Raw genomic sequence first — 12,579 nt, forward strand, 5'->3', positions numbered from 1 at the left:
ACTGCGGTGTTACAAAATTGTTTGGAAACAATTAAGGTATGTAAATAGACATTTACTAAATATTTCTGTGTAAATAACTCATTTCACAATGTATATATCTGTGGCTTATGCAGCTAATATATGGGAAAAAAAATATATAAAAAAATGTAGTGGGTGTGGCTTATATATGCTCTATAGCCCGGAAAATACGGTAATAAATGAAGGTTGAAGGGCTTATTCTCAAACCCTTAGATGCTCACCTTCAATGTGTAAATATCCAAACTAGAGGACGTCCCTGCAAAAAATGGATTTATTTCTGTTAAAATGCAGCTGATAAAAAATAAACATTTGGAACATGTTTTGATTTCAAATCAATTAAAATCCAATGCTTTTACCGGGGATGCCTGGAAGTCCACGATCGCCACGTTCTCCCTTTTCTCCTTGAGTTGCTGCAGTGAAATATGACACACACACGGCAGCATGAGATTATTCACAGGCCACAGACTTTGGCACGATTAGTTCTTAGAGACATTTTTTGTGTTTTATCGTCTTATTTCTCAAATCTGGAAGAACGAATTAATCTCCCGACAATATAGTATTATATATATAACTATATAGCCCCTTCCGGGTGAAGCAACTGGATTAAACTGAAATTAAAAACCTTTTATTCTCCAGAAACTGAAAACCCTTTTTTAATCTCACCTCTTTAATTTCAACTTTACAATAACAGCTCAATTTAAGAGTTACCTAATTTAAGTCTTTTGATATAAAAGTTGTATCTCGTATTGCGAGCAAAAATTTCAGTTACAAGCATCCCCGCCATTAGTTGGTGTGGAAAATGTCACAGTGAAACCTGTTAGATCCGACCAAAAACATTTGGTCTCACTTGTTAGCATTAGCATATAGCTAGAGATGGACATAACATAGTTTTTCGAAGCATGGGACGGAAGGAAGTCAGTGACAGTGCTGACAAGAACAAACACAATATATGTTTATTGAATTTAAAAAAAAAAAAACCCTGAAAAAATGAAAGAAACGACAAACATGTATCCATGAAAATATGAAGAAGAAGCAGCTGGAATGAGATACTGAGAAGTCCACTCTGTACATTATTATTACATTATTTTATAAAAGTACTGTGGTTGTTTGTATTACATTGTAATTGTATTGTTTTTGATACAATAATCTAAAAGTATATTTTAGCAGATATTTTAGTATTTATTTTTGATAACCAAAGAAAGAATGCACTCAAGATGCAAAAAAAATGCATACTTCAAGAAGCTTTTTTTAAATATAAGAAATATTTTAATATTATATATTCTATGTGGAAAAAACAAACGTCATTAAAAAGATACTAAAGGACACCAAAATGCATCAATTGAATTGACTTCAGGTGCAAAGTGGGCCCAGGTAATACGATTGGCCTAGTGTGAGTACGCCCTAATGCACATTGCCAGAGGCATTTCGAAAGTCTCCTTGGACCATTGGAAAAAAATCCAACCAATGGTCAATCAGCCCTACAAATACTTACTCTCTCACTAAGTACCAAGTAAGTACATTGTCTCTGCAGTGTAGTCAAGCATGTGCCTGCCTTGCTGGCACATAGTAAGCTTTTATATTACAGCTCCATCTGCTGGATCTAGTGGGTCACTACCCGACATGGACGCCGACGCAAACCAGGTTCTACCAAAGTTTATAGTTACTATTTTCTTGACTTGTGCGCTGAATAATAGCACTGAATAACTAAGTATGAGACTTTTTTTACCTTTTACAGTTGGATCTCCTTATATTGTACCTCATTTAGTCTGGATGTTGGTATTCACACAAGTGTGGTTGGGGGAGGGCTGGACGATTATGGCAAAAATAATAATCACAATTATTTTTTATTTATATAGTAGACACGATTATTAATTAATTTGAAAAAAATATTTGATGTAAGGCCAAAACTATTACAAATAAATAAGTAAAAAAACAAAAACAAAAAAAACGGATGTAAATTAGTAACAAATAAACTAAACCAATAAAATAATAATAATAGCAATAACATCAGATGTAAACAACAATAGCAATATAAAAAACAATCCAATTATTTTTTGGTTGTTTTTAATTGCGTTTTTTTACCTTTTTAAAATTTTTTTTTACCACAATAGAGTGCGGGCTTTTTGCATCAAATAAAATGTTTTTATTTAAAATGCAAAAATCGTCACATTTATTGGTGCAATACATCTTTGGAAAATTTTGACCAGTTTTTAGGTCAAAGCATATTTAAAGAGAAACTACATCTTGTGAGACGATGTCGGCCAACCCCGGAAGCTAGCTCAGCTGTCCCGGCAATGAAATGGGGAAATGCCTGCCACTCCCACTCGAATAAACCGACTATGACGGGCATACTTGCCAACCTTGAGACCTCCGATATCAGGAGGTGGGGGGGGGGGGGGGGGGCGTGGTTAAGGACGTGGTTAAGAGGAGAGTATATTTACATATTTACAGCTAGAATTCACCAACTCAAGTATTTCATATATATATATATATATATATATATATATATATATATATATATATATATATATATATATATATATATATATATATATATATATATATATATATATTTTATTTTTATTTTTTATTTTATTATACATATAAATAAAATAAATACTTGAATTTTAGTGTTCCGGGGGCTATCCAGTAGAGGGCAGCATTGTCCCTTTTAACTTCTCCGTTCATGTCTGACTATATCATTTCGGCCCCCGTGTTCAATGGAGAAGTCTGTTTTACAAATTGTACAGGCAACATAATTACATACCCCTTCCCCTTCGAACTGTCCTGGATGAACTGAAATTCTTGTTTTCATTCGTTTTGGAACTTGCTCGTCGACGGCGTCACCATGTCTGTAACTTCCTCGTTCTTCTGCTTCGTCTACTTGTTGTGTGCGCAGTTGTGCACTCTACTCTCTAAAAGCCGTAGATGTTATGACGTCATTGGGCAGGCAAGCTGTTTATATTGTGGAAAAGCGGACGTGAGAACAGGCTGTCCCCACTCAGGTCCGCATTGAGCTGGAGGGGGCGTGGCCTCCAGCTCCGGCTGAATACCGGGAGTTTGTCGGGAGAAAAATTCTGCCGGGAGGTTATCGGGAGAGGCGCTGAATACCGGGAGTCTCCCGCTAAAAACGGGAGGGTTGGCAAGTATGATGAGGTGTACCACTGGCTTATACGGCCTCGAATGGGTGCTACAAATTGTGAGTTCAAATATTTTATTTATTTATTTTTTCACGTTTTTTATATATTTTTTGCAATTTTAATTTTAACAGTACCACATAAGATATGTTTTTATTGCTGATTCGGGGTTAATTGATTTTTAAATGCGCCAGAAAATAACCCGTTTTGTACACTGTTGGGGTGGTTTAATACGCAGTAGTGCTTAAATGTGTTTCTGTACAGTATTTCTCCAGCAATGGTCATGTGGTGACATCCATTATGGTATTTTGAGAGGTAATCATTGAAGTCGGTCATCACTGAAGGCCTAGGTGGGAAACGCATGGCCCGCCTATGCGTGGACGCGGAAATCATATGCCTTACTATTTTTATTGACTTTAGTAATTATTACTTAGGCATACTGGCGCTGTGTCAAATAAAAAGTAGCAACCATGGTGAGATCCCAAACTTCTAATAGACGTGCTTTGTTTTCATTAATTCGCTCCTCATCTGCATGTATGTTTTTACGATTACTATATTTACATAATCGTGAAAAGCCATAATCGGAATGAAAATCAAAATTCGATTGATTGTTCAGTCCTAGGTTGGGGAACATTTCATACCTGGATAGTTTCTGGAGCCTTCATCGTAACGCTGTAAGAGAGAGTTACATGTTTAGATACGCTGATGAATGACTACCACCTATAGAAAGACATGTGGGCCAGTTGATTGTTGATTTAAATGCTTTGGTTACTTACATCGAAGCGATCGAAAGGACTGGCTGGTCCCGGAGGTCCAGGTGGTCCAGGTGGGCCAGGAACTCCCTGATTAAGAATGTAAATGCCAAATTATTCCCGGTTATATGAAAAAAATAGAATAGCTGGAAGAAACAACTGTGCAGTCAGGTACAGTTCTTGGAGTGGTAGACAAAGTAAGAAATTTGCTTACCGGGTAGCCAGAGCCAACGGACGGCTCTCCTTTATCACCCTTGTATCCATTTATACCAGGGCGACCCTAAAAGAATCCAAATTAATATTGCTAAAAATATTACAAAAATCAATCAGCTAATGCATGCAAGCATGGTCATATACTGGTAAACAAATACTGTGTACAATGTGTAAGTTTAAAATCTGTTTAAATGATGACAAGCTATTCACAGTCAGTATTTACTCACAGGTCTTCCAGGCATTCCAATTTCACCCTTTGATCCAGCAGGTCCATATCGTCCCTACATTGGAAAAACATCACACACGTTAATAACAAACTTCTGCCAAAACTCAACTTCAACTTTTTAGAAATATGTGAAACACTTAAAATACAATATCTGACCAATTATTTAACTGTAATGTTTTAACCTTTCTGCAACCTTAAGACTATATACAGTACAGACCAAAGGTTTGGACACACTTTCTCATTCAATGCATTTTTCTTTATTTTCATGACTATTTACATTGTAGATTGTCGAAACTATGAAATAACACATGTGGGGTTACGTACTTAACAAAAAAAGGTTAAATAAATGATAACATGTTTTATATTCTAGTTTCTTCAAAATAGCCACCCTTTGCTCTGATTACTGCTTTGCACACTCTTGGCATTCTCTCGATGAGCTTTAAGAGGAAGTCACCTGAAATGGTTTTCACTTCACAGGTGTGCCTTATCAGGGTTGATTAGTGGAATTTCTTGCTTTATCAGTGGGGTTGGGACCATCAGTTGTGTTGTGAATGAGAAGGTGTGTCTAAACTTTTGGCCTGTACTGTATATATATATATATATATATATATATATATATATATATATATATATATATATATATATATATATATATATATATATATATATATATATATATATATATATATATATATATATATATATATATATATATATATATATATATTCTACTCTGCAACTTATTTTTAGAAATAATGCATATTTTTAATTTTCCCTTTATAAAAATATATATACATATAAATATATATATATATATATATATATATATATATATATATATATATATATATATATATATATATATATATATATATATATATATATATATATATATATATATATATATATATATATATATATATATATATATATATATATATATATATATATATATATACACTAATGCTCAAAAGTTTGGGGTCACCCAAACAATTTTGTGGAATAGCCTTCATTTCTAAGAACAAGAATAGACTGTCGAGTTTCAGATGAAAGTTCTCTTTTTCTGGCCATTTTGAGCGTTTAATTGACCCCACAAATGTGATGCACCAGAAACTCAATCTGCTCAAAGGAAGGTCAGTTTTGTAGCTTCTGTAACGAGCTAAACTGTTTTCAGATGTGTGAACATGATTGCACAAGGGTTTTCTAATCATCAATTAGCCTTCTGAGCCAATGAGCAAACACATTGTACCATTAGAACACTGGAGTGATAGTTGCTGGAAATGGGCCTCTATACACCTATGTAGATATTGCACCAAAAACCAGACATTTGCAGCTAGAATAGTCATTTACCACATTAGCAATGTATAGAGTGTATTTCTTTAAAGTTAAGACTAGTTTAAAGTTATCTTCATTGAAAAGTACAGTGCTTTTCCTTCAAAATTAAGGACATTTCAATGTGACCCCAAACTTTTGAACGGTAGTGTATATATATATATATATATAATCTCATTTTTATAAAGGGAAAATGAAAAATATGCATTATTTCTAAAAACAAGTTGCAGAGTAGAATATTTGAGGTTGAGTAATTACAGTCTGAACAGCTCAATAATTCATGACTAAATTGGTTTTGATACAAGTAAAAAACATTGTTTTTAACCTGCCTACTGAGCCAGATTGCGAGAGAGAGTAGGCAGGACGAAGTTGAGTTTTTTGAGTTCAAGCAAATCTTTTATATATATCTGCCATGTTATACATACCTGCCTAAGACATTTCCATACATACCGAAGTATATGTCAAACTACTTCAATAACGCCATAAACACAACACCAGGGGGAGTTCCACAAACCACGTTAAACCCAGATTCCGATCTAACAAAGGTCTTAACTCATTCTCCTTCTATGCCACATCAATATGGAATGCACTCCCAACAGGTGTAAAAGAAAGGGCATCTCTATCCTCCTTCAAAACCGCACTAAAACAACACCTCCAGGCAACTTCAACCCTTGACTAACACCCTCCCCTCTCCACATCCCACCTCCCCGGATTGTAAATAACCAAATGTATTTCTAATGTATATACTTGTTCTTATGCTATCTGAACTCACTATGTTCTCTGCTCGCTGTACATATCCTACCAAGTCAGACCTACACTGTTTCAATGTCCATTTCTCTGATGATACAATTGTTGATGACTGAAGTGCTGATATCAACCAAACCCTCCTCATCCCACCCCCCGGATTGTAAATAATATAAATAATTCAATGTATATACTCTGATGACTAACTTGTGTGATGACTGTATTATGACGATAGTATATATTTGTACCATGAATTGATTTACGTGGACCCCGACTTAAACAAGTTGAAAAACGTATTCGGGTGTTACCATTTAGTGGTCAATTGTACAGAATATGTACTTCACTGTGCAATCTACTAATAAAAGTTTCAATCAATCATTGCATTTCAGCGGTTTATATTCAGTTGAACTCATTTACGCTTATCAAAGCTCTGAGAATTATGCTCATGTTGTCATCCGGTGGTTAATGGGCTCAACTACACCAAAACAATATTTTCTTGTTTTTCAATTGGCAAGAATGTGGGTCATTTGTATTTTGTGGAAAAAGCATAATAATATACAATAGTTACAGTCTGTTAAAAAAAATAGCAGTTATAATGGGAGTCAATGGGGCTGAAAGAGGTCTTCAGAAAAAGTGTGTATACTTTATCTTTATATCCTATTCCAACAATGTTGCAATCAAAAACAATGCTAAAAAAACAAAATGTCAGACCACTAACCTTAAACTGGACAATCATATCACATAATGTTACACCCATTTTGGGACTGAGTGTTGCACAAGGTTAGTGAGAACATAAAACGTGTAAATGCTTACCGGTGGTCCGACGGGTCCAGAAAGGCCTCTGTCTCCCTACATGCATGGTAGACGCATACGGAAAACAAAGCAAATATGAGGAGGCGATCTATTTAAAGACAAATAAAACAAATGCAGACAATCAAGAGCAGCGGTACTCACTTTCAAACCCGTTTGCCCGTCCAAAAAGAGTGGACTCCCGTCGGGACCTATTACTAAACCTGATTCACCTTTCTCACCCTGCGGAGAGGACAGCTATGAGCTCTATTACGAATGGTGATTGCACTTTGACCATACCTTGATTCCATAACCGGAAGGACCTGCGTCTCCTCTGTCGCCTTTTGGTCCCATTGGACCCTGCAGCAAAAAGTAAAACAACCAATTCACAAGCATGCCTTTATCCCGAGAATAAAGGAATGACGAGTTCATCCTGTAAGATTGTAAGTGCTTGTTTTCTGGAGAAATTGTTTGACGGAATTTGACAGAAGACTTGATATTCTCTACATTCTAAGACTTCTTTGGTACAAAATTAAAGTCAAAACAGTTCATGTGAACAGTACAGCTAAATACCAAAAAGAAGACAACCATAAATAGATGAGTTAAGGAAGGGGTGTCCAAACTTTTTCCACAAAATGTAAGCATGCGGGGGGCCATTTTGATATTTTTCATTTTAAAACCATAACAAAATATATGGATTTTTTTTTTTTAACCTTTAGGGCTCCCGGGGACCATAAAGGGTCTCAGTCATTAAAACGTTAAAAATAAGTAAAATTATTATTTTTATTTTTTATTTAACGCTTACAGTAAATCTCTATATCAACTTCAGGTTGATAAAAGTAAAAAAAAAAAAAAAAAAAAGATTTATGCCTTTTCTGTCAAAGACAACTTTGTTTTTTATAGCAAAACTGGAAATATGCAGTATTTAGTAATTAGAGCTCTAAAAGATCAATAATGCAGGACACCATTGATTTTAATTCTTTAATATTTTTCAGAAATCAGTGAAAATATTAATAAAATCCCACTAAATATGTTTGGGATCCAAAAGGTCCCCCACTCATAAAGTCATACATTTTAATGTTTTTTTTTAACTTTCAACACTTAAGTTACGAGATCAACTTCAGATATATCTGTCGATTTTACGTTTGAACTATTATTTTGTTTGTTTTTATGCTCTTTTGTCAAAAAAAAACTTTGATGTTTTTATATGGCAACCACACAATATATGCAATATTTTTTCCACATAAAACATTTTAAAGGGACATTTTTGAAGTAATTGGAGCCTTGAATAGGTCAATAATTCATCATAACGTAGATTTTTTGTCTTTTTTTTTTTTTGAGCAATGGCAAAAAAAAGAAAAAAAAAGAAAGACAAAAGAATAAAAAAAACAGCCTGCATGGCAGCTTTGTGTCAACATTGCAACTTTTTCTCTTTAGATTTCACCTCATTCCACTTTTTTAAATGTTTTTTTTAATTTTTGAAATACTATCAATTTTGCAATTTTTGCAGAATGTGTGGCGGGCCGGTAAACAATTAGCTGCGGGCCGCAAATGGCCCCCGGGCCGCACTTTGGACACCCCTGAGTTAAGGTCTTGCCATCCAAATATAATCAAAGGCTCACTACCAATCAAAATGTAGACATCTTAGTTTTACACTTAGTATTCACTTTTTTCACATTTTGTTACATTACAGTCTTAGTCCAAAATGGAATTAATTCAATTGTTGTCCTCAAAATTCTACAGACACTACCCCGTAATGACAATGTGAAAGGTTCTTTGGGCAGTTCCACCCATTCCTCTTTGCAGCACCTCTCAATCTCCATCAGGTTGGATGAGAAACCTTGGTTAATGTGCCCAGGTCTGGACTACGGTGTGTTGCCAATAGTCAGCAAGTAGTCTTTGCCATTAAATAGAATGTGCCAATCTTTTGACGAGTCCTACAAAGTGTTTATACTGTAAGTATTGTACTTATTACACTGCTGTTTGGTTGTAATGATCATACTAGTTGTAGTTTGCCAAAATTGCCAAATCTCCATTTAAATCACCCTCACCACTTTAAAAAAAAAAAAAAGCCTTCACAAAGTAAGTCCACTGTCAGAGTGGGTGTGTAAAAAAAAAAAAAAAAAAAAAAAAAAAAGTGATATAGTAGTCACATTTTATCTCGTGGCCAGCGAGAGCGTGTGTTTAAAGTATGAAATGAATAGTATAGTATAACAAAACATTTTAATACTGAAGAGGGACTTACAGGGAATCCAGCTTGACCAGGCAGGCCAGGTCCTCCCTTTGTAGAAAACATTATTTGATTAGATTTTCTAAATTACATTACACCGACTCTTACAAAAAAGTCATTATGAAGAAGAAGTGTGCCATTAATCAATGAATAACGTGCATTAGCAATTACAATCAAAAGGCTGATGCCAACATCTATACTGATTTAGTACGATATTTATCTTCTGTACCACTTAAGTAAATACACACCTGAGGCCCGGCACTGCCAACAACACCATCAAACTGCAATGACATCAACGCAATGTTATTTTATTTCATTATTGACAATCTGCTATATTGGGATTTGGTTTACATTGTCAGATGGCTGATAGGTGATTTGTCCAGGTGGTCCGGGTGGACCTGGAGGTCCTGGGAATCCAGAGCCATCTCGGCCCGCTTCACCCTGAAACAAAATATGCATGTGAGAAAAGTACCAGTCCGCCATATAGTTATTTCAAATTCAGTAAAATGTTGTTAAATACTACAAAATAAAAATAAAAAATTCTTTAATTTTTTTTAGTATATATATATTTTTTTAATCTATAAAAAGAATATTTTATATAAAAAAAATTAAATTGAAATATTGATTACCCTCTCTCCTGTGTCACCTTTGTCACCCTTTGCTCCCTGTAACAACAACGATAAATAATATCAATATTCAAACAAATACATCCCAATTATTGGCCAACAGCTTTAGTTGTGTTTGAGAATTTGTCGTTGCTTCCATGAGAAGAACTTCAGGTTTTGACGTACATCACTAGATAACAGGACAAGAACGCCAGATATTTTAAAGAGACCTGAACTCCAGGGAAGCCATCCAATCCCGGTCGCCCATCGCTTCCTTCAGGCCCTTCGCTGCCCTTCTGACCTGGAAGGCCAGGCAATCCCGGTTTACCCTGCAGATGTTCATACATTTAAGACAAAATGCAGTGAGGAAATACCAAAAAGTGTGGTTAAATAACTGCACATTGACAATCTTCTGTGCACTAATCTGTCCTATCTTGCCAAATTGCACGAAGTATTCAAATAAAGACATGACTGATACTACAATAACAGCTTGGTTACTTACAGAAAGTCCAGGTAGACCAGGTGGACCCTGAGAAGACACATTTAATTAGTGATTATTAGACATGCGGCCTTTTTAAGCGTTAATTATAAAAAGTGTCCCTTCTGTTCGCTGTCACAATTAGGCTCAGAATAGGCGCATTCTCCAAATTCCAGGCGTTGCTAACAAAGGACCAGCTGCCGAAGTGCCCAATTTGAAGCGGTTGTCTAGATGCTATCTTTAGCAGCTATCAGCTGTCACATTTGTCTATTTAAGAAGCGTTAGGATGCTCTCTTTGCAACCACTCAACTGTCCCTTACAGCAGTGGTCCCCAACCTTTTTGTAGCTGCGGACCGGTCAACGCTTGAAAATTTGTCCCACGGACCGGGGGGAAGGGGGGAGGGGTGCGGGGGGTATGGTATTATTTTTTATTTAAAAACATTTTTGTCATAAAGAAATACAATCATGTGTGCTTACGGACTGTATCCCTGCAGACTGTATTGATATATATTGATATATAATGTATATATTGTGTTTTTTATGTTGATTTCATGAAAAAATAAAAAAATATTTTTTCAATTTTTTTTTATTTATTTGTATTTTTTTATTTCTTGTGCGGCCCGGTACCAATCGGTCAACGGACCGGTACCGGGCCGCGGCCTGGTGGTTGGGGACCACTGCCTTACAGCCTCCAAGACAACTTCAATGGACCTGCGGCACTTTAATGCTCAGAATAATGGATTCGTTAGACATGCCAGGGACCCAGGTAACTAATAATTGCATTTTTATATAAATGTATATATATATATATATATATATATATCTATAAATGCAATTATTAGTTATCTGGGTAACTAATAACTAATAATTGCATTTATATATATATATATATATATATATATATATATATATATATATATATATATATATATATATATATATATATATATATATATATATATATATATATATATATATATGAATAATGCTCAGAATAATGGATTTGTTAGACATGCCAGGGACCCAGATAACTAATAATTGCATTTTTATATATATACATATATATATATATATATATATATATATATATATATATATATATATATATATATATATATATATATATATATATATATATATATATATATATATATATATATATATATATATATATAAATGCAGAATAATGGATTTGTTAGACATGCCAGGGACCCAGATAACTAATAATTTTATATATATATATATATAAATATATATATACAAATGCAATTATATATATATATATACATATATACAAATGCAATATATATATATATATATATATATATATATATATATATATATATATATATATATATATATATATATATATATATATATATATATATATATATATATATATATATATATATATATATATATATAAATAAAAATGCAATTATTAGTTATCTGGTTCCCTGATAACTAATGGATGGATGTCTAACGAATCAATTATTCTGAGCATTAAAGTGCTGCATATATATATATATATATATATATATATATATATATATATATATATATATATATATATATATATATATATATATATATATATATATATATATATATATATATATATATATATATATATATATATATATATATATATATATATATATATATATATATATATATATATAAATGACACAACATTTACTTTTTCGCCAATGCATTTAATGATTCATATTAATATTTGTGAGGACGTCTATTCATTTTTGTAGGCGATAATTCTGGCACCTATAGCTGTCACAACGTGCTCCTGTGACGTCCGTGCATGTTGGGCGGACAGTAGCGGCCGGCGGTTGTGACACAATGGCACCGGAGACGGTGGAGGAACGACCCGTCTTTGTGTCACGTACGGCTGCTGCTGCAAAAAGCTCTCCCGGGTTGTATTAATAAATTGAGTAATCAAACAAGAGTGACAGTCTTTAATATCCTTTTTGATAGCACTGGCATGTTTCAATTTAAAAGACTACAAAGCAAATATTACAAAATCTGGCTGTAAGCAGGCTA

At 33.8% G+C, this 12,579-nt stretch overlaps 1 protein-coding gene across 3 annotated transcripts in view; it reads right to left on the bottom strand.

The window, feature by feature from the left end:
- The window catches only part of col18a1a (collagen type XVIII alpha 1 chain a), a 209,535-nt gene that overhangs the window by 14,162 nt on the left and 182,794 nt on the right, over positions 1–12,579 (bottom strand). For all 3 annotated transcript variants that reach the window (XM_062067588.1, XM_062067589.1, XM_062067587.1), the window contains 15 exons: positions 10,549–10,575; positions 10,277–10,375; positions 10,071–10,106; positions 9,793–9,882; positions 9,690–9,722; positions 9,457–9,492; positions 7,512–7,571; positions 7,377–7,454; positions 7,236–7,271; positions 4,348–4,401; positions 4,122–4,187; positions 3,932–3,997; positions 3,797–3,827; positions 375–428; positions 240–274 (listed from right to left, as the gene is read on the bottom strand). In XM_062067588.1, the coding sequence (XP_061923572.1) occupies positions 240–274; positions 375–428; positions 3,797–3,827; positions 3,932–3,997; positions 4,122–4,187; positions 4,348–4,401; positions 7,236–7,271; positions 7,377–7,454; positions 7,512–7,571; positions 9,457–9,492; positions 9,690–9,722; positions 9,793–9,882; positions 10,071–10,106; positions 10,277–10,375; positions 10,549–10,575 (801 nt within the window). The remainder of the gene's footprint in view (positions 1–239; positions 275–374; positions 429–3,796; positions 3,828–3,931; positions 3,998–4,121; positions 4,188–4,347; positions 4,402–7,235; positions 7,272–7,376; positions 7,455–7,511; positions 7,572–9,456; positions 9,493–9,689; positions 9,723–9,792; positions 9,883–10,070; positions 10,107–10,276; positions 10,376–10,548; positions 10,576–12,579) is intronic.

Source organism: Entelurus aequoreus, linkage group LG13 (genome assembly GCF_033978785.1).
Source record: "Entelurus aequoreus isolate RoL-2023_Sb linkage group LG13, RoL_Eaeq_v1.1, whole genome shotgun sequence".
In the NCBI taxonomy this organism is placed as follows: Eukaryota; Metazoa; Chordata; class Actinopteri; order Syngnathiformes; family Syngnathidae; genus Entelurus; species Entelurus aequoreus.